Genomic DNA, 23,553 nt, shown 5'->3' with positions numbered 1-23,553 from the left:
GATTAGATGGGTCTAAGCAGACCAAAACCAGCCTGGCAAGTCTGCAAGGTGAGGAAAACATTGCTATTTGTGAGGCTAAGAGGTATGACCAAGGGCTACACCTTGAGCTCCTAGTGTGCATACAGAGCAGGGAGGACACGGAGGTTATGGGGTGCCCACACCTTCCCATGAGCAGCAATGGCAATTTCCCCCACCACCACCCGAGCCCAGCTGGACACGGGGATGGCAGCAGGACCTGGGGCCCAAGGGCTGTGTCCCCACAGAGAACACTCCTCTCTCACCAGCACTGCAAGCTCTACCAGCGCAGCTTGGAGAAGGGGTTGCAGAAAAGCAACCAGGTGGTTTGTGGGGTATTTCGATTGTACCAAAGCTGGATGACGCAACAGGTCGGGTCAGAAGCCAGATAAGCACATTGCTTTGTCATACAGAGACTTTCCCTATTTCTCTTACACACATATAAAAGGATTCACCATGTGCCAGTGTTCACACAAGCTGCAGGGCATGCCAGGTTGAGAGATCTTGGGCCACCATAAAGAGGAAGAGTCCAAACACAATGAAAAAGTGAAAATCGAAGCTTAATGAAGGCAGGCTACCCTGCATTTCCTTAAAAGATTCCAAACTGCTCTCCCACGATGTACATTACTTGTCACAGGCACGATCATATCTGCAAGAAGGGGATATTGATATGTTTCTCCAGCACATGAACCACAGAGGTTTTCTGCTGGGCACAAAGCACTGAAGCCACAGGGACAGAAACGTTAGTTCAGGTGGCAGGAGAAGGTGGAAGTCACTTTGACATTGCAAACTCCACAGAAATGCTCTGGGGACAGCAATGGTAATGGCCCAGTGCTCGCTGCGGGGTGACCCCGGGGGCTGCGGGCATGGGTGCGGACCCCTTTGGCACCACTTCTCCGGTGGGGGGGGATGCCGGAGGGCTGCGCTCGCACCTGTGATTCCCAAAGCCCTGTGCCAAGAAGTGAAGTAGCGCTGATTTTCCGCGTCAGCAGCTCTGGGTCTTAGGAATGGAAATTGATTTGCCTCATCTTCGCACACGGAGATCCAGCATGTGAATAGCAGGACCAATGAATTACTTGGGTAGAGTTGGATAAATACTGTAAAGAAGTATTTATTAACAGTCAGTCACATACAATCTACAAATTGTCTTTGAAGTGTTCCCAGCCCCTTCTACATTAATTTTCACATGCTCAGGTTTTTGACTATGGGAATGCAGTTGAAAAGGGAAAAATGAGTTCTTGCATGAACACAAACGTGCATTGGAAGCGTCTGCACAATATTCAGTAACAGGCAGCCACACCGGGGAGGCTGGGAGCACAGCAGAGCAGTAGGCAACCTGCGGGAAAGCTGGGCTCTCCCTGCCTCTTTGCTCCTCTTTCATACCCATAGTAGTGGGGTTTTAAATCCCAAACTAATATGGGTTCACCCAAAGAGAAAGCACACACCTCCATGTTCCCCATTTCTCACCATTTCCTCCTATCTTGCAGGCACTGCTCTGATGCAGACTCTGCATGCTACGATGACCCGCAGCAGAGAGCCAGCCTCCAGCTCAACCACAGCATTACTGGATGGCTTTGCCTTTGAATGGAGCTGGATGTTTACCTTTTAACTTTACATGAGTTGACTTTGTCCCATCTCCTATAGACACAAATCCCATGCAGTCGCAGAGCCATGGGTCTTTCAAAAGCTGAGCCTGCCAGATGGTTTCAAGCAAATTTGACAGTGCAAAAAATGTCTCTTTTCTACAAGTTTCATAAAACCACATGTGCATGGAAGGGAGATACCAGGGTCCTAAACATTCTTGCTTGACTTAATAATCTTTGATCTCCTTGGCCAGCTGCTACAGCAGCAAAAGGATGGCTGCGATGTGGTGCCGCGGTGCTCAGCAGGATGGGGACTGTGAAAGAAACCAGCCAGCAACATTCAGAGGGAACAAAAAAACTCAGTTCACTCAGAAAGATAAAATTTTGGGAGGCATGCACCCCATTATGCTCCTCACCAGAGAAGTGATTGGGTTTTTTTTGTTATTGTACATGCTGTCAAAGCCAGAAACAACATTCTTGGGACTCTCTGGCCTCAATCTGTCCATTGGTACCTCATTTATCTGGGTACCAGTTATTAATAATCATCTGTATGATGGACAATCCCCGAGATTCCAATCTGGGTAAGGACTCGTTTGTGTCTGTGGCTAAACTGACGCAACAGCGGTGATGGTCCCTGCCCCGTGCCCTCAGGTACATCCCAACAGGGCTTGGGATTCATGATGTGAAACACGTGCGTGTGATTCTGCTGCATCCCCTTCAATGTAAATAGAAGCTTACAGTCAGTTTTTATATTGTCCAAACTGTGGGTGACCTGCATCACCACTTCACCAAAAAAAGCTAAATAATGGAGTTCTATGAACAACTTATAGCAAAAGAAATCAGTCCTATTGTAGGCTTTTAAAAAGGCTCCCAACTCCCTCTCTGCCTCCACTTTTTTTTTTTTTTAATCAGTATCTTATCCAGAACTGGAATCCTGTCAAGAATAGTGGATAGCAGAGAACTATAACTTCTTATTATGTGTATAGTGATTTTATGAATTCAGTGGGGAATGAAATGCAATTTTGTCAGACTTGTCTGTGTTCATAATGACCAAGTCAAATTAATCATCGTGGATAATACTCCTGTGTCAGCCATTCAAGAGATTTTTTAATAGAATTTTTCTGATTCATGTCTTGCAGTACATCAGATCTGTAGTAATGCAGGCACTTCTAAAAATCAGTGCAATTATGGCTTCTTGTTGGCCTGTCATTTTCCTGGAATAAAAATGTCTCTGCAGAAGTCATATACTGTACATAAACCAAAATGGAAAACAAAAATATAGTTACAATTAGGCTTGATTTTTTCTAAAGATTTAATATCTTTTTGAGGCCATTATTTACAGGCAATATATAAAGCTACAGTGCATAATGCTGAAGATGGACTGGTTTATCACAACACATACCAATTTTGTCCTGGTTGTCATTCTTCCTTTGATTGCCCTATGAGTTAGTGTTTTTTGCAGACATGGAAATGACTATCCCATAGAACAAGTAGGGGATAGGTAATGGGCTTGCAGTCAAATTATTGTGTTTATTAAAAATGTATCCAGGAAAGCCCACACAGATCCCAAAGGCCTCTTGTTCAGGAAAATCTCTGGTTCAAGAAAAGGTTACAGTTACCATAAAGGCAGATATACATGCAGGGAAGCAGCAGTGCAGCATGCAATGGTATATAAAGGATTAGTAATGCTGTGTTTATCCTTCTGAGGGAAGAGAAAGACCTCTAATTCCCCAGTGACACAGACAAAAATGAGTTTTGGAAGTAGTTACGCCCAGGAATAAAGAGGAAGAAAAATGTAATCCACATCAGATATCTCAGCCTTTCCTCCCTTCACTGCAAGGCAGCAATTGCCTTGTAGGAGAGCGTAGGGAAGGACCCTGCCAGAGCCACAGCATGTCCCAAATGAGAGATCCACTTGAACCTGCTGGGACAACTGTCCCTCCACATCCACCTTCTCATGCTACCAACTACATCCTGGAGAGGAAAGCTCTCAAAACCACTTGCAGGGAGGAATGGAAACCCATGACCACATATTGTCCTCCCAAGAACTCAAGACCCACTTAAGCAATCAGACCAGCAGCTCGTCAATGTGCTGACCTAAAAATTGGCCAATACTAGCCAGCATTTTGGGGGAGATATAAAAATCCCTAGTGAACAATTATGGAAGCTCCTCAGAGAACAGAACAATTCATCCCTCCCTTTCACCTGCCTCATCTGGTTTTACTGTCCTTCCCCCTCCTTGCGCCTTTATTAAGCTCTTGACATCAACATCTAGCGGCAGGGACTTCCCCAGGTTGCTTACAAAACATGCCCAAAACTACCGCTTTGCAGATTTGCTGTTGTTACTTCTCTGAAATGCCATTTTCATGAGACAGAGCATGTCCAGGCATCACCTTCCTCTGCCCCATGCTGTCCTGATCCATGCTGGGCTATTGACATGATGGCACAAGTGCAGGTGCTACATCTGGACCCCCCATCGCCAGCTCTGGAGGCTGAACTCTGTATGGCAACACGATGTCCCTGTAACAAAGACCTTCAACTTCCAAATAAGCAGATGGGATATTAAGGCTCAAAGTCTGTTGACAGCGTTTTCAGAAGCATTCAGTATTGGCTTACGCAAACGTCGGCAATAACCAGAGCTCCTGAAAACCCTTTGTTGTATCCTCATAAGCAGGACCAGGACTGTAAGGCATGTTTGATGCAGAGCTGCTCCTGGATCATGCTTAGTAATATCTAGTTTCACCTGTGTTTTAGTTACCTACCCACACTGACAAGAGAACTGTTTCATTTCACGGTGTGTTTTTGTGGCTATTCTTCCCTAGTCTTTCAAAGCAAACGTGGCAGTGCTCCAGGGAAAGCTAGGAGATGCGCAAGCTCTGCTCCATGTCGGCAAAGTGTAGCCTCTGTCATCTGTCTCACAATCAGCCTCCTTAAAATTGTTTATAATGATTTTTGACTGCTTTTAAAATGTATTGAAGGGACTGTACATCCAGTGAGATAGAACCCAATGGGGATCTAAAATCAGACTGACTGGGCCAGACAAATATAAAACCTTTTCTTTTCTTTCCTAGTATCTCGCCTGGAAGCGAATACAAGGAATATGATCATATTCTACCCAAGAATATCATGCATTTCTGGGAATTATTTGAGGAGTACAGATTTTACATAATTGCCTTTTTTGTCTCATGGCATACTGAACTTGCATAATAAGATCAGTGCACTTCACAGAAATTCATTGTTGGACTGTACAGATTTGGTATTTTGTGTTGAGCCAAGGGTACATTATATAATGATGTATAATGCACTGTAAGCAGGTCAAGAGATAAGGCAGCCTGAAAACAGTAATGGAGTGCATGCAAGAAAGAATTAGTAAAAAGCACTCTAAGAAATTAATTCAACCTGCCTTCAGTCGAGCCAGAAGGACCCAGAGCAGGAAGGAAACTATATTCTGTACCATACTTGTCCCCCTTTGGTTTTCATCTTAGAGAGTATTTCCCTTATGCTCAAAACTGAAGGTGTGGGGTTAAGGGATTAAAAAAAGTCTTTGTGCCACACTTTGCATGTATGCTTTGTAGCAAGTTTTTCAGAGTTTTATCTCAAAGAATATGTGCTAGCCCACTGCACGTGGCCAGCATAGCCATACTCTGTGCCGCAGGTATTGTGGCAAACACTGCTTTACCTAGAGGTCTGCAGCAAGATCCTCCAGCAAAGCCATAATGGCAACACAACCCATCTTGAATTGCCTTTTTTCTCTCAGATGTGCCCCGATTTTTTTTGTTTTTTCTCTCATCAGCAAAGACAAATTTTCCAATGAAGCCCTGTGCAGTCCTCGCACACCAGGGCATGCTTGCAGCCACCAGCACTGGTGATTGCAAGGCATGAGAGACCTGCACATACAACTGAGAGTACACCACCAGCATGCTTGCAGAAGCAAACGCTGCAAATCCCTTGCTGGAGCTGCCATTTTTCCTAAGTGGCCCTACGCTACACCTGGTTTGCCCTCATCACTATACATATGCACCATCTTTCCACGTGCAACCGAAGTACTTAACCCCAAGCTGTCCTTTTAGTACACAAACAAAACTTCACAGCACTTGGAGTGTTGGTACTGCCCATGGTCCCAGTCCCAACCTACGAATGCAGAGCAAAGCTGCTGTTCAACAGTAACAGCTCTTGGTACTCTTGCCTACAAAGCAAGGGTATCAGCCAAATGAAATAAAAAACTGGGTCAGCCCCAGTACATTTGCTAAATTTCTAGTTATTTAACATTGTGAGCCAGGCCAGTGTGGCCAGTGGTGGCAGACATCAGGCCAGGACCTTTGAAGCCCAAAGCATCGCTCACCACAAATGCACTCAGATTGGAGCCCACACGCTTCCAAAGTCAGACTTGGGACCCCAAATTGACAAGAAAACTACATATATTTAAAAAAAAAAAAAAGTAATAAAATTCAACAGAAGCAGTGGCACCCCTCCTCCCCATTGCCCAGATTTGACGTGTCTGATTAGCACGAGGAAGGCAGAGATGTGGGGAGAGCTTGCATAATGTGGTGCAATCTAGCACCTCCCCCAGGGTGCCCAGCTGCTGCAGAAGCAATTTCACAGCTCATCATCCATTATGAGATTAAAATAATTTTTTTTCCTCCTGTGAAGTATTAATAAATTGTGCAGGCAGACCAGAGTTAGTGCCATTTACACAAATGGTAGTGAATCACCCGCCTAGTTATTTCTTAATGGATTGAGTATCTGTGTTCCTCCTTATCCTGTAATTTAAAAAACTAAATACACAAACCTGTTTATTTGTCTCATCAGGCCCCGAGCCAGCTTTTATTAAGCCTGGGGATACCACGACAATGGCAGAGCTGCTGCCTCCTGTGGATCTGCCCCAGCACTTTACAAGGGAACAATACCAAAACATCCACGTTGATCACTATGAAAGGGGAAATGCACTACAAAAAAGCCCAAGCCCACATTGAAATCCCTCCCAGAATTCACTTACTTTCCCTTCTGGGGGCAAAACTCACTGAGGCATTGCTGATATAATGCGGCTTCCTTGGTACATATAGTGAAGATGTAAAGCTGTAGTCAGAGCACCACTAATGGCTCTTTGAACATCCCCGCTTTATTACAGTATCAGACGAAGCAGGCACGTTTAATGTTTAAACTTCCAATGACAAATGCCTTCAGCAAATATATTTTATGTATTTATTCAGTGCTTCTTAAGTGCCTGTCGCCTTAGCAGCTAAGGTGCTGCTTACCTTTTTTTTTATTTTATTAAAATTAAGAACATATCAATGCTTTGTAAAATGCCACCTTTTTCCCTCCCCTCTCTCCTCTTTATCCCCAAGAGGAGCTTGAAATCCTTTACCCTTCCGTCCACTGCAAAACATTTCAGACTGCCAGGAAGTTGCCGAAATGGGAAAAGGAAATTAACTGAAATCACCAGCACAATAAATCAGCCTCCCACAGTATCCCAAAGATCCTCAGCCCCAGAATCTGGCTCCAGCATGCGGGAGAAGTGCCAAAGCCAGATACCTCTGAGTTAGCTTTGCCAAAGTAAACCCTGAGATGAGCCGGCAAGAGCATCTACCCGATTTCAATCTCAACGATGGGGTTTGGGTGGGCGCTGCCTCCAAAACCAGGGCAGGCAATGTCTGTCTGCAGCGAAGCATGACCTGGGTTTGGTTGGTCAAAGGAGATATTACAGATTACCTATGGGATTGGGATGCCTCACTCCTTGCAGACCCTAAATATGCAAAACTCATCAACGTGTCAGTCCTCCCAGTCCATGAGATGTCAAGATAATCACCCAGGATCTCTCTCTACCTCCTTTGCATTTACTGAACTTCTGAGCACCACAATTACAAGCCTTCCTCCACAACCAGAATTTTATTCTTTCACTCACTTCTCTAAAGCAGAAGCTGTCATGTCACAAGAGCACAAAGGTGCCGGGCTGTTAGGGAAAGCACGAAGCACCAAGAGACTCGTGACCAAATTGTGAGAACTGTAACATGGTGCGTGGCCAAATATCCAAATCCCCAGCATAGGCTCTCAGCCTTAAGCCTCCAATATGGGAATTTTGGGAAACAAACAGATTTTATCTTTAAAAATTTTAACAATTTTTTTTTTCTCTAATAAAAAGAGGCTTATGTATGGTATCTAAAACAGGCAGGAACACACACATTGCTGTGAGGGGTTCATCTATGTCTTAAATCACACATACTCATCAAATGCCTTCTAAAGCATTAAGCAACCTGGACAAAATGAATAGCTAGAGTAGGTACCGTCCCTTCAGAGGAAGGGCAAAAAGGAAAACCATCAAATTAACAATCAAAATAGCAGTGTTTCCCTAAAGTAATGACAACTCTCCATCTAGAAGGACAGTCAGGACACCAATCTGCTGGTCACAGCCAGGAGCCTGTAGCAGTGAACACCGCCAATGCTGGCGGTGAGAAAGGACCTTTGTAGGCACTGGCAGGCCTAGAGGCAACAGTTAGCATTTGTTCACACAGGGAAGAGCTTTGCAGAGGAGATGAAGGTGCAAGAGGGCTCACATCAACACCAGCACGACCTTCATCGCATGACCACGAGGGACCCAACCCAATACACAAGGCATGAGGTGGGAGGCACTCCATTAACTGCTGCGTCTGAAGAAAACCAGCCCCAGCTATCCGGAGGCCAAACTAACTGAAACACTTAATTCCTTAAGCAGCTGGAGAGGTTTTTCTATTATTTTTACTAGTTTACAACATGCCAGATAGAACCTGAACTCTTCCAAGGGAAACAGGCAGAAGTGGAAGAGCCAAAATGAGAGATAGATGCTAATGGAGAGGCAGGGGAGGCAGGTAACAAAGCCAAAACATCGACCCCATGGTAAAATTCACATTTGCCCAGTGTACTCAAGGGTGTCAGCTGCCATGTTTCAAATCCAAGCCTGCACAAAGCCTAGATATTTCCACAAACCTGTGACGACTCAAGAGTCGAGTGCTTCTATTGCTAATACTAGCACCAAACTGGGTACCTCAAGAGTCCTACTTGGTGTTATCGAAAAGCATCATCCCAGCCTAGCCCCAAGTATGATCAAAATGGGACAGATCCTTTCAAGGAAGATTACCAGAGAAGCTTGGCTGCAAGATAAGCTGCACTGGCTTTCATCATTTATCCTCCCATCCCTATTCTTGATATCAAATAACAGGAATCTCTTTCCAGACTGGAACAGAGCGAGGCAGAAGTCGGCAATCAAGGATTGCATGGACAAAAGAAAAAATGTGCAAGTAGAAGAGAGTAGGTGTCTTTAACACGGACGTTGCAGTAATCCTTGATGCAGAAGTCTGGAAACCAGGGCAAGTAGAAGAACTATACTGCATGTTCAAATCGCAGTGTTTCAAAAATTAAACACCATAGCATGAGCTGCTCAGAGAGCTTCAGAGTCTTCTGCATTTTACAGAGTGGCTTTCCTTTTTTGATCCCCAGCATCTCTGTGTGACTATGATAAATTCATTCCTGAAGTTGCATTCAAGTGCCCAATAATTTCCATCCTTTCCCTGCAGCTCCTCTCTTGACATTTCATGGCCAATTTTCTCAGGAAAAACTTAAAAGGCCTGAACTCACAGTGTTTTGCTAACCAGTCCTTTGGGCATGCAACCCACACGCGACTGCACGCAGAGCTCTGCGCTTGCACAGGGAGGGTGGATGGAACATTGCATTTGCACAAGCATCAACGTTAACTGCACCTGCAAGAAGGCATGCAAATATTCATGCAAAAATACACAGCTTTCAACTTTCTAACACTTGGGTGAGCAAAAATCCTGCTCATTTTATGAAATGGAGCTCCTACAGCTTTGCTACTTTTGATGTAAATAATGTTTCCCTTTCATGTGTTCAGTGCAGGGAACCCTGCCCTGGCATGAGGCTGGGTAGGTGAGGACCACACATCTTCCTTTTGATATTGGTGTGGGCTCCCAGGCTTGTAGCATCCTGACCTGCACGCAGAAGAGCATGACCTGCTACTACCTTGTGCCCCATCCGCTTGCAGAAGTGACAGGCATCCTCCTCCAGCCAGGTCCGGTGTGGAAACAAGCACCTTTTGGATATTTGCTTCCAAAATATACTAGGAATTGCTGAAGCCTGGGGAAAAGAGCTCCTCGAGAGAAAAGCAGCCTCCAGCTTTGAGCCCAGTCTGGGGAGCATGAGCCCTCAGCGCCACGTAGGTGTCTGGTTTTGTTTAGAAGTCATCTGGAATTCTTAAAATAAATTTGTTAAATTGTCTTCCAGAGACTGATGACTTTTTTTTTCTTTCCCTTCCCTCCTTAATAAACTTTCAGGGGTATCTTTATTGTTATGTCTAATTTTAGAGAAAACTAACATTTCCTGAGATTCAATTTCTCTCATAATTGTTGGAAGGAAACTAAATTGTCTGCTGTAAACATTCACTGTATTGTGTGAAAAGTATCTTTATTACAGCCCACTGGGAATACTAATAAAATTCCCAATCCTAGCCCTTCCTCACTTTTTTTTTTTTTAAGCTCGCTCTTTTCTCTTATATACCCATTAATGTCAGTTCAAACATTCTGCAGTCGAGATATGAGAACTTAAAATATATTATTTAACAATCAAGGGTAGAATAAAGACTTGTGAGCAGTAAGATCCTTTCTGCCTTCTCTTTCAGTGCTTTCTATTACAGAAAATGAGAATGGCTATTCCATTTGTCTGTGTGCGTGCTTAGAGTTGATGAAAAAAATCTCATTAGTTTAGTCTGACATATACTCAATACAGTCTATGTACATATTTTTTTTCATTTTATTCTACAGCTGCAAAATGATACTAAATTTCATCAGATTGGAACGAAAACTGTGGTCTTGGAACATTTCCCTTTAAGGGTCTTATATTTATTCAGAATTCATGAATCATTTTCCAGTAATACAACTATAATTATTCTTAAAGTGTTATGTTTGAAGGTTTAATATGAAATACTTGCAAAAAGCTCTTTTTCACTTTGATAGTTTGTAATCTTCATGGTAATCAGATCAGTTAGCTCCTTCACACAGCAGCCAGGAAAATACAATTTAATATGAATCTCATATTCTTCACTCATGTTTTAATTAAAGTAATAAAAGCTAAGTCATATTTTGCCCTTTACAGTGTATACAGATGTATAGACCTGAGCTATACAGCATCAGCTCAGACACTTTTGATGGCTGCTGATGGATTTCCTAGTTTAAGATAAATTTAATTCAGGCTTGCTCAGAGGCTGCTGGTCATGAAAGCAGTGTCACTGAGGAGCGAGACCCAGCATGGTCCTCGGCAGAACTGCAATATGGGTGATGGGTGCATGGGCCAAATGCAGAGCTCTGGGTCAGCTTTGCCACCTTTCACACCACCAGCAGGAGCTAAGACTGCTGTGATAGCAGTCCTTCAGCTGGGTCCAGTGCCAGAGCATACCTCCCTGTGAAAGACTAGTGCATCCCTAAATACCTCTGATTTTTGGTTCCCATCATAGCTCTGACCAGCCTGGTGTAGTGCATCACCTGATAGGGAAAGATCTAAGCCTTCCTCAAAGGAGCAGAACCACAGAGGACTGGTGGCACGCATGCTCCCCTCCCTGGGTAGCTGCAATGCACGCTCCCCATGCATGGTACCCACATCGCACGCTCACCTTCTCCCTGGTTACCTACATCGGCACGCTCCCCTCTCCCGGGCACCGATGGTGCATGCTCCCCTCCTGGGTACCCACAACATATGCTCCCCTGCCTGGGTTACCCATGGCACCCACGCTTCCCTGCCCAGGTACCTGCCAGCTGCACCCACTCTGAACTGCTCAGGCTTCAGGAAGGGGGATGCCCAGGGGTCTGCTGAACAAATCCTGCAGCTGAAGCAGAAGAGCTAACCCAACCAACCTGTTGTGTGCAGGCACCAAGCCAGCCCATTCACATGGGTTGGCTCCCCATGAGGTCCCTCCACTTTGTCAGAGCAGTGAGGGGTCGGGTACCATTTCACTATCGCAGGCAAGCTGCCAGAGCACTGCTGGACACCAGTTCGGGTCCACTGCTCCACCCAACCGCACGAACGAGTAGAGGTTGGAGTGAATGCCTGACTCTGAGCGTAAGGAGGTGGATGGCTGTACTTGGGATACATGACCCTCGTCATCCTCCAGTACCTGTAGAGCCCCAAGATGCTCTGCTGAGCGGGTCCAGCCATTGTGGAGCTGGAGTAGAACTCAACCTCGCACATGCCCAGGGCAGCCCCAGAGCCAACATGGAGAAAAGGGCTCATTCTGCAGCCAGCCAAGACTACGGAGGGGTCTTCCTTTCTGCACAGGCCTTTGTCCAAACTCTGAAGTGGAAAATAATGCTTTCCTGCTGGAAGTGGCTCCCCAGTTAATCACTCTGTTCTGACGGCAGACCCAAACACTGGCTCAGGCTGGGGCTCCAATGAGAAGAGAAGAAGTAATCAATCAGTTGGGAAAGGAAATCACAAGAGCAACAGGCTGGGGTTTTTTTCATATTCCTGCAGCCCAAGGTGCTACATTTCCACAAATAAACAAAATTTTCCAAAGCCACTCCCCAGAGGTCCATTAAAGAGGCAAACCAACCTCTGCAAGAGCCAAAACCAAGCCCCCTAACAGGATGCAGTAGAAAATCTTGCTCGTCACAGCTAACCGATAGTGATGTTATCACATTATCAGAGCTCAGCATCAATCGTTAGCACGTAAAGACCTGGCTTCCAATCACACTGTGTCACAGCGGGTAATTCGGGAGACAAGCAGCGAGGAATTAGCACAGTGCAAGATGCTGGAGGATCTGAAGGCAGAAACAGCTTGTGCATAAAAGCTCCGGGATTGCCTTTGTCTGAAGTAACAGCCACCACTCAAGGACAACCAAACACCCTCCCAGGAGCAGCGGTACCTGACCAGAGGGGCACCGTCAGGAGGTTTAAAGCACACATTAGCACCATATTAATGTGATACCTATGCTTCAAAGGTGGCCTGCTCCCTCCAGAGCTGCCCCAGGTTCCCCCACGTGTAGGTCTCCACCTTGCCCTGGGGCACCCCGACCATCAAAGGCAGGAGCTCTGCGTACACCATGTGCAGTCCCTTTAGAGCAGTGTTGAACACAGTAGGTAATCTTTGATAAAGTGACACTTTGTTGGCTAAAGGATACTGCACACCACCTTCCTCATATTTTGTTGCTATTTTATGAGCTGTTGGCTTTACAAACTCATCAGCATTGCTGGATAGCCAGCCCATGCGTCCTCATGTCACAGGAGTCACCATGCACACCAGCTGATCGCCTTCAGTGTTATATAGTCTGACTGGACCTCAGCTGTGCCCCATGGTACTCTGAAGCAGTCCCAGTTAGTCCGTCTCCTTCACCCTCCAGCACACAGGGAGCATTTCTGTGATCTCGGGTCCATGTTTCCTTCAGCCCCACTGGTGGGCATCATGGCATTTCAGCACCAAGAAACACCCATGTCCAACCCTCTATCAGAACTCGTCCTGGTATTAATATTGTCTATATGTAAAACTTCGGATCAAGACACAGCAGCAGCAAATGCTGTGTCTCAGTGGGATACACATCGTCCTGCTGCTGCCCTCTCTCTGCCAGCCACCAGGTACCCACCATCCCGGGCAGGTGGAGCATGGGCTGGACCTGGGCTGCCTCCAGCCCTGGACCACTCTCCTGCTTTGACTGGGTTATTCTTCTTATTATTTTTTAAATGTTTTGGTGCTTATGGACTTCTTCACTGCAAAAGAAATCAGCTCTGTTTGAAGGTCCTCATGCACATTTTGATCACACACCTCGCAGACTGCGGGCTACAATCAGGCATGCTGCTTAGTACAGACAATCTTTACCATTGGGTCAAAAACAATCTCTGAGATGATTCAGATCCCAGAAAATCCAAGAAAGACTTGGGAAAGAGAAGGAAAAATTACTGCTCAGACTGACCCAAGGGCATAGCTGGCTGCGAGCACCGGGAAGACCTTGGAGGAGTGGTGGATGCCGTGCCTAGCCCTCAGGCTGCCAGCCACAGCGCGTGTTATTCCTCTGCTTTCCGACCACTGCTCCAATGCACCCGAGGATCTCCTTCTCCATCCTGCTGTGATGGGTTAACCCTGGCTGGACGCCAGGTGCCCACCAGAGCCGTTCTATCACTCCCCCTCCTTCTCAGCTGGACAGGGGAGAGAAAATATAACAAAGAGCTTGTGGGTCGAGATAAGGATAGGAGAGATCACTCCCCAATTACCGTCACGGGCAAAACAGACTCAGTTTGGGGAAAATTAACTCGATTTATTACAAATCAACCGGAGTAGGGTAATGAGAAATAAAACCAAATCTCAGAACACCTTCCCTCCACCCCTCCCTTCTTCCCGGGCACAACTTCACTCCCGGATTCTCTACCAACCCCCCCAGCGGCACAGGCGGACGGGGATGGGGTTTACGGTCAGTTCATCACACGTTATTTTCTGCCGCTTCATCCTCCTCAGGGGGAGGACTCATCACACTCTTCCCCTGCTCCAGCATGGGGTCCCACCCACGGGAGACAGTCCTCCACGAACTTCTCCAACGTGGGTCCTTCCCACAGGCTGCAGTTCTTCACGAACTGCTCCAGCATGGGTCCTTTCCACGGTGTGCAGTCCTTCAGGCACAGACTGCTCCAGTGTGGGCCCCCCACGGGGTCACAAGTCCTGCCAGAACACCTGCTCCGTGGGCTCCTCTCTCCACAGATCCACAGGTCCTGCCAGGAGCCTGCTCCAGCGCGGGGTTCCCACGGGGTCACAGCCTCCTTCGGGAACCCACCTGCTCCGGCATGGGGTCCTCCACGGGCTGCAGGTGGATATCTGCTCCACCGTGGACCTCCATGGACTTCAGGGGGACAGCCTGCCTCACCATGGTCTTCACCACGGGCTGCAGGGGAATCTCTGCTCCGGCGCCTGGAGCATCTCCTCCCTCTCCTTCTTCACTGACCTTGGTGTCCGCAGGGTTGTTTCTCTTACATGTTCTCACTCCTCTCTCCGGCTGCCAAATACCGCCGTCCCAACTTTTTTTTCCTTCTTAAAAATGTTATCACAGAGGCGTTACCACTATCGCTGATTGGCTCGGCCTTGGCTGGCGGCGGGTCCGTCTTAGAGCCGGCTGGTATGGGCTCTCTCGAACACAGGGGAAGCTTCCAGCAGCTTCTTACAGAAGGCACCCCTGTAACCCCCCCCGCTACCAAAACCTTGCCACACAAAACCAATACACTTGCCTTTGCCCCTAAACCTAAATCTATTCAAGAACCTCAGTTCCTTGATGAAATGTCTATGCATGAAATTCAAGCACCACAACAATTTCAGTTTTCTGTCCCTACAAGGCACTCTGTGTCATGTGACAGATATCTTCAATTGTATAAGATGCTATTTTTTTTTCCCCAGAGTAAATGCAATAGAAACAGAGACTATCCATTTCGGTCTAGGAACTGCTCAGTTACATTAGCTTTTCACTCTGTGATGCTTGGTGGCTGTTTTTCAAACACCCTATTGTTAACAACTTAGGAATCCTTTGAGACCAAGGGTTGAAGATGATGTTCATTCTGCTTGTAATACCAAGGGATTTTTTTTATTATCATTTTATTTAAGCACTACAGCTGACCCTCCACCAGCAATAGAAGCTTCTCTTGCTATGACTAAGTTACAGGAATCACTTTCTGACTGCACCTTTCAAAAATTTCACTGTCACATAGGAGTTCATGCAAAATTCACAAACCTGGATCATCAGCTGTAGTTGTGCTCACCTCCAAAACCCCGCCTGGAAGGGTTTCCATTAGCTGCTGATTATAATAAATGACATGTAAGAGTCTATTGTTCATTCTAAAATAGTACATGAGATTCTTCCTGAATCATCTGCTGAGAAAGGCTTTTAATATCTATCAATGTCTTCGCTCTATTTTTTATTCTCTAGCACAACATATGAAATTATACAGTATTACTCAAGGAACGGCAGGGAAAGAGCAAAATCTGTATCTTAGCATGGGTGCCTGCTGCAGCATGCACTCCCAGCTTCCAGTGCACTGCCAAACTCTGTTTAATCCTCTCTTTCAACTTTGAGGCCATAAAAAGCTCTCACTTCTCTTCACTAGGGGCCTTCTATGTATACATGTCCTAGCAATATTTGCAAGATATCATTGTAAAGGGACTGGGGAGTCATGAGTTTTTTTACTTTAAGGTGTACTCTGCCCCTGTTGTAGTTGACTCTAGACTTCAAAAATACAGACTATTTGCCGATTGGAAGAGACCAGGATGCTGTACAGAGGCACGAGAGTGAAGCCCAAGGAGCACAAGAGTACTGGAAATTCAGGAGCATCAGAGCTCTCTACGCCTGGGGGACAGGTTCCCCCTTGTTTAAACCCTTCTACTTATATCAGTGATTTTCTCTAACACTGACCATCCTCCGACTATCATCTGTTCCTGTGATCAATAGATCAAACCATTCAATAGCAAAATCAATAGATTATGAAGACCTCGAGACATGTGTCCTCAAAATTAAAACAAACACAAGTTTCTTCATGTGCAAAGACTGATCAGACTCTTTAGAAACACAAAAGTTCATCAGGGGACTTGAGTGGAAACTGCATGAGGAATAACCTCCTGTGGGCTCTAATTTTTCCTCTACCACTCTGCTGTGCAGTCTTTACTATGACAAGACTCAAGAGAAGGATCACCCTAAGGTATGGCTCAGCCACATGTATGGTCTCCTGGTTTCTTCTAGCCTTTCTTCTGGAGCAAACCCAGGCCTGAGACAGCGGCTGTAGTGACCATGAGGAACCTGCTGCATCTTATGAGCTTCAGGGACAAACAAATTGCTGGAAACTCCTCCAAATTCACACGTCCTGGTAGGTCAGGGATCAACCAACATGAGAACATTTTATGCCTGAGCAATTGTACGCTGTCGCTTCACTGCCAGTGACAGAGCATCTCTACCCAAGCCACTGATGGAGGCAAACCCAAAGTCCATATTGGTCCTGTTTTACACCTTTCTACTAGGGAGGAAGGAGCTAGAACCAGGGGAGGATGACTCACGTCTTCATTAGCAGCACTGAATTGCCCTCATGCTGCCTGGGGCTCCATGGCCACTTCAGGACTGCAGTCGTCACATCCTGGCTCCTCGGTCCCCAGGGGGGAAAGGGACCCCCACAATCGCACGGCGTGGATGTGCCCCAGAGCCAGGTTTATTTTATCAACTGTTGACATTTTGCTGCAATTCAGTTGAGATTGGTGGGAGGCCCAGGAGGTGGGAGGACAACACGTCTGCCAGTATTATGACAAGGTTTGATGGCACATTTTATAGCAGAGGCTGCCAAGATGAGCTCTGTCTAGTCTGGAGTGTTAGCAGAATGAGAGGAAGGTATCTGCAGCTTCCCGCACTGTCATTAATTTCTAATTATGATATCACTTGCTTTCTACATTATTGCTTATTTACCAAACACAGCTTTATTGTACTGTCCAGTTCCTTATAACTAGCAAACCCATTGTTATGCTAAAATGAATGTTCTAAATGTTATTTATTATTTGATAAACCTTGTGTAACCCTGAATGAGGACATTAAATGGCAAGAACACTACTTCAAAATCCCATTTTAAATAAGTCACCAAGACAGCTGTGCCTTTATAAAACACATTAGAGTGGCACTCAGAGTACATATGGCTCAGGGATATATACAAATTATACAATTTCTGTCATTCGATCAAATAAGAGGGACGTTTTGACCCCAGAAATGAGTCAAATGTAAGTTGTAATTCAAGCCCCACCGGAGGCCCTGGTGGTAATGTATCCTGACGGCTGATCAAAGAGCCCTGACCATTTGACCCACCAGATCAGCGACTTACTGTATCTATTATGGCTAATACAGACCCCAGCTTGAAGATGTATGGAGATAAACAGATAAAGGGCAATAGATACAGTAGATAAATGTTGATTTATACACATCCAAGCACACGGATACATACACAGATGGATTTCACTCGTGCTGAAAGGGGCAGGCATGTATAACCCCACACTAACATTTATATAGGAACACATTTGAAGACAGATGTTGTATATGTGTGTGTGCACATGACAAATATAATCTCTCTTAACTTCATTTCCCTTGGTGCATCAGTGTAACCCCCGCACTCAGCTGAGCTCCTGCCGATTTGCACACAGCCAGAGAAAAACCCACCTTCTATTTTATGCACATGCTGCCACATACAAACACATCTATGCCCACAGATCTACTTTCTCAGCAGTATAAACATGAGCAGCTCCATCCATGAGTTACCCAGACTCACCCTAGTGCACACAGCCCAAACTAAAGCCCTCTTTGCTGCTCTGCAGGGTCATCGACATCAGGTGTCTCACCAGGGCTGGGTGAAATCATGCTTTTTCAATGCTGCGGTGCAAACCTGCAGCCCCTACGCATGTCCACAGGACAGAAGTGGTTCCTGGCAGCCAAGACCTGACATTTTTGATGCACAGATAGGCAGCATGAGTGTGCCAGCAAGAGCATCATATAAGAACAGCATCAGGAGGAGGAAATGGTGTGCAAATAACTTTCTGTCAATTTAACTACCATATTTTCAACACTCGCAGTTAAAGCAGTGGGGTCCTATCTGTCCTCTCAGTTACAAAAGCAAAATGTTGCTTATGTGGATGCACCTCCCTGGCCTGAATAAACTATACTGATGTATAACAGCATTTGCATGAGGAGTCACACAAATTAACTTGTTGGTACAGAAACAGGCACGTTGCTCAGCTGGAATAAGCCGTGCACTGAAAGCTCCTGAGATTAGGCAGAGTGCAGGATCAAAAATGCCCAGTGGTAAGTAATCAGCTCTTTCCTCCTTCGAAGATGCCCATTGCCCTGCCAGCAGTCAGAGACATGCCATGGAGAGAGGAGAGATGTGGCAAACGCTCCCCTAAGGTTTTCCATAATGTCCCTCCAAGGACCAGGCACAGAGTCACATCCCTGCCCCCAACAAGCTGAGGGACAACTGTTCCCAAACCCGTGCCAGGGGTTGGCTGTTCCTATACCCTGCATCACATCATCCCCAGCTCCCTGGCAAGGTATTTCCTGCGTTTATTCACCCGTAATGTGGGATAATGGTACCTTCTTGCAGGGTATTCCCAGGTGTAGTTAATTCATGCTTATAAAGCACTTGTGGAGTCTTCCTGCAAGTGCAAAAGTCTTGATGCCAAACAAAACCAACCTCATTCCTGTCCAGCTACATGAGGAATTTCCCAACCTTTGCCTTTCCTGGGGTTACTCTCTCTATCACAAAGACCTTAATAAATGCCTTTTCTTACTCATTTTTGAGGGTGTTTTTATTTAAGAGCACCATTACATTTTTACTCATCATTCAGAGTACATCATATGGCTGGTAATCTGTCCATTCCCTGGGATTTTTGCATTACTTAATTCCTTGTCTTTGTTTGGGGGGGGGGGGGAGGGGAGAAAGAAAGAAAATTGACAGGCGTGAGGAATGATGCTCTGCCGACTTCATGAGACACAACAGATACCTCACTCATCTCGGGGGTCAAATGTCCGCAATGGTTTGATCAGATGTCAAGTTGCATTTATACTCTGGCCCCTGTTGGGGGTTGAATTACATTTCACATTTGACTCACTTCTGGGGTCAAATGTCCCTTCTATTTGATGGAACAAGAGGAATTATTTTCCCCAAGCAGGCTGTGCTGGCATGGGCCTGGATCTATCAGCGCCCTCATTATGTTTTAAGCTCCTGTATTTCTGCATTTCATTCTCAGCTGAAACCAACCCCTTTTGAGACGACAACAAGAAATGCAGCCGATAGCACATAAGCAATCCCATCAGGTAAGATGAGGGGAAGGAGATGATCAGCTGGCTTTCAGATGTTTTGGACGGTGTTTTGTTTGGGTTTTTTGAGGGGCTTTTGGTTGTTTCCCGCCCCCCGCCAAGTTAGCAGCTCTGCAGGGTAGGGAATGATGAAGGAGAGGCAAGCAGACCCCAGTCCTGGCTTTACCACACTCTTGCCATGAGATACTGCAGAAACTCCTTAGGATCCAAAACCGTACAAGGGGCTGAAATAAGCTGATGTCAGGGTGCTACAGGAACGTGATGCCGTCCACGGACTGCTCAGCACAGGAGCTGCCCTAACCACACTGCCTCGGTAGCTCTCGTTGTAAAATAAGAATAACCTTATCTGTGTGATGGGAAAGGATGACTCAAGAGCTTAAACAGTTGCTGGATCTCTTGGCAGAAAGCATAAAGCATTGCACTGACAGGCAGGAGCCATTTAAACCCCCCTGGGTTTAAACCAGGGTGGGGGGAGAAGTGAATTCTCCCTAAACTGAATTCTGCTTTCCACCTAACTCCTTCTAGGCATTTTGAAAGAAAAATTGCCAGGTAATACAGTATTTCCTATAACAAAGACTATCGAACCTCTTCCATCTGTGGACCCCTAAAAATTTTCCAGCTGAAATGAAGCCACACACAGAGGTGAATTTCTTGTTTGCCCAGCCCTTCCCACTCACCTCGAAGCACAGAGGGGCTGAAAGCCCTTGTGCAGGTCCAGGGGATTTCAGCGTGACAGTCTCACCCCAGGCCATCACAAGCATGCTGGTACCTGGGGAGGTCACTGTGTAGCGCAAAACTAGGGTAAATAAGCAAACGTGCCCTAAAACAGGCAATGTGAAGCTAAGATTTCCCACCATTAATGCTGGACGTCCCAGCCCCTGCACCTAAGCTGGGCTCAGTGTGAAGCTGTGTCTGCTGTGGAGAGCTGCAGATGCCTAATGGTGCCCAGTGCAACCAGTTTAAGACAAAAATGGGGAAAAAAACCCCAACCCACCAGGCCCATCTATTACAGTGTGATGGCTTCAGTAATTAGTGTGCATGATTTGTCTTTGTCCCCAAGGATCCCAAGGGCTGAGCGATATCCCATGTGTGCTGCACAGGCATCTTGGGGCCGGTGATTTAGCAGCCTCTCAAGCAAGATTGTGAAACCACGCTCCTGCTGTTTAATGTACTCATTCAGGTTACAAGAGGTTTAGCAAACAATAAAAAAACATCTGGAACCCCCATTTAAATAGAAGAGTTGTGTTATTAGTAATAAAGTCATGACTGGTGCTATAAAGTGTGCTCTGGTAAACAATGTGCAGGTAAATAAAGGGAGATGAAGAACTAATGAGGGTGAGGGAAGAAAGCTGTATCTATTTTTCATGTCAGTCCCCACTCCTGATAGGGCTTTGGCTCCAGGAGATAAAGCAGCAGCACAGCCCCTGTGCACAAACCCATCCCTGTAACGGGGGGTACCTGCCCCCTGCTCACCCTCTGCCAAGAGAAGGATACTTCCGCCCTTTTCATCCTTAACTGCTATTTCAAAATAGGAAATAAAGGTCACCAAGCAAATAGAGAACAAATGAAGAGTAAACTTCTATTTCCCAGGTTACAGGGATCTAAGCTGGTTTGGTTTACCCTTCTCCCAGGTTCAAACAGTACATGAATCCTCCATGACATGATAGCCTCTATTTTTATTCGGAAGTCAGCCCTCCTCCTCCTCCTCAATTGTGACGCAGCAAACTATTCCCCACCCCGCAGCATCACTTCTGATTTCCCTCCAACTGCCTACCCATGTGGGAAGCGGGATGCAACAGGGGCAGTGAAGTGATTTCTGTTGATGTAGAGTAGGAAATACAAATGGTTCACATTGGCTGTGGTTCAGTCCCAGTCCAGTCCAATCCCACAGGCACATCATGGCCACAGAATGTGGCCAGCTGCTGAGCCAGTGCTGCCAGCCCTTCCTGATGAGGCTGTGAAATAGTTGTCCCTTGGGAGTTTATAAAGGCAGAATATCTATGACAACTGCCCCCGTAAGCATCCACCACTTGCTTGTAGGCTCTGCACAGCCCTGCGGAGCACAGGGCAGGGATGGGCTGACCACGGGCCAGGGCAGCTTGGGGTCACCCTGTTCCTTTCTGCGTTAGCTCAACCTCTGGCAATTCCTGGCTCTAACGATCAACCACATGCTGTTGTTGATTGACTACATATTTGTTTCTGCTGAATCACTCAATAGCACAAGGTTTGCGGTTCCTTCCCCACCCTCTGGAAATCCTTCTCACCCGAGAACAGCCCTCTCCCCTCGCCTTGGCGGTGATGGCTTTGTGTGCCGTCTTCGAAAGCCAGAGCAGGAACAACTCTCCCGAGCAACGAGCCAACGCACTGCCACACTCTAAGGTGGCAAACGACAGGTTTTCATCCTGTTTTCAGTTTAATATGCATATATTTTAATCGCTGCTGGTATCTGAGTTAGATACACCATGGATGCCTTGTAATACCCAGCGATGCTGCGGTAAGTACCAAACCCCAGCAGCACAAGCACACCATAACCTCGCTCCAGGCCACACACACCAGGTCCAGGGCAATAGGAAGCTGGCAGCATCTTGAGCTGGATGGAAATCATCACACACCTGCTTTTAAAATTTTGGAACGCATCACCTTCACACGACATAACCCTGCAGAGCCCATGGTGCACGTGGCTGCAGTCAGCAGGGCCTCACAATGAAACGGCCCAACACAGCCCGAAAATGGGATGCTGAAAAATATTAGCAATGAACTTGCACCTTCCCTCACAAGGCAGCTGGATGTGATGAGATGCTTTGCCCCGAGGGTGCAGCATCAGGCACCTCAAAGATGCACCGAATCCCCAGCACGCTCTAGTCGTGCTGGGCCACCACAGTGGGATGCAGATGGGACCATCCTTCATCTCCTGGTCAGGAGGACAGGTAAGCACGTGCTGAAGTCCTCACCTCCCAGCAGGACCTAAGCATGGGCTTAACTTTATGTTTAGGGTTCCACTGAATGGACATGTCTGTATCATGTGTATCCAAGCCCAGAGAGAGCCCTGAAGGCTCAGGCACCTGCGAGACGTGAGCACTTCTATTCTGGTCCTCCACGTGTGGGTTTATAGTTCCAAAACAGGAAACCTTTGATTCCTTTTTCTCCCTGAGCCAGCTAACCGTTAATCTATTTAGCTACAGGAAATACTCTGCGTGAGGGAAGGAGACACCTGAACTACACAAAATACTTGGAAACCTCACCACATGCAGAAACACCAATTGCATCTTCATTTTGAGTGAAGGATGCTGAGGAAAAGCTTTTCAGCCTCATTGGAGAGCTGTGGCAAAGCCGGGCTCTGGCGATACACAGCAGCACTGGCATGCAAGCGCATCCCTCTCCCTGTACTGAGTGCATCCACTGCTGCTCCTTGGCAGCAGCCGGGTTGACAGCTCTGACCTCCTCCGTGCACCCTCCTGAAGTCCCAGGAGTGCAGATTCACAGAGAGCTCCTAGAATTTGTGCTTGGGCATAGCCTAAGTCCCTTAGAAAGTCTCACCACACCGCCCACCCAAGCAAATTGACACTTACCTGATTTGCTGATAGAAACTCTTGGGCGTTGTCATTCATTCCCATGTACATGTTCTCCCCATCAAACTAGAAAGACAAAAGAAAGTCAGAGTTAGTGAAATACCATCTGCACACCAGGGTCACGTGCATCCCAAATACTTTCCTGGCTCTTCACATAAAGAGCCAAAATTCCCAGAAGAAAATCCTGAGCTGCTCCTTTAAAACTTTTCAGCATGGTTATTTGCAATGGGACATGGTAACATAGCACGATTATGTTATTTTTTCAGTGAAATAATGAATTAATCACTCCAATTCAAACAAATAAGCCAAACGTGTGCAAAAACACAGATGTACCCAGCGGCAAAGATCACGCAAATGAAGTTCTAGCTAAAATTCCTACTAGACCATCAATCAGCTTTAAAAAGCCAACTTCCATCGATGGAAATTTCCATGACAAGTAGGTCCCATTCAAGCCTCTTCCAGACACCTACCTACCCCTTAAACCACAAAGGAAACCTACAGCAGCAATGCAGAAAGCCACTCCGGACCATATATGAGGGGGTC

General features: G+C 46.4%; 1 protein-coding gene across 4 annotated transcripts in view; it reads right to left on the bottom strand.

Annotated features, from left to right (window-relative positions):
* TOX2 (TOX high mobility group box family member 2) overlaps positions 1 to 23,553 on the bottom strand; it is a 160,407-nt gene that overhangs the window by 73,776 nt on the left and 63,078 nt on the right. For all 4 annotated transcript variants that reach the window (XM_052789990.1, XM_052789997.1, XM_052790004.1 and 1 more), the window contains exon 2: positions 23,011 to 23,076. In XM_052789990.1, the coding sequence (XP_052645950.1) occupies positions 23,011 to 23,076 (66 nt within the window). The remainder of the gene's footprint in view (positions 1 to 23,010; positions 23,077 to 23,553) is intronic.

Source organism: Harpia harpyja, chromosome 1 (assembly GCF_026419915.1).
Source record: "Harpia harpyja isolate bHarHar1 chromosome 1, bHarHar1 primary haplotype, whole genome shotgun sequence".
In the NCBI taxonomy this organism is placed as follows: domain Eukaryota; kingdom Metazoa; phylum Chordata; class Aves; order Accipitriformes; family Accipitridae; genus Harpia; species Harpia harpyja.
Note: the sequence above shows the minus strand (reverse complement) of the source record. Positions and strands in the feature narration are given on the sequence as shown.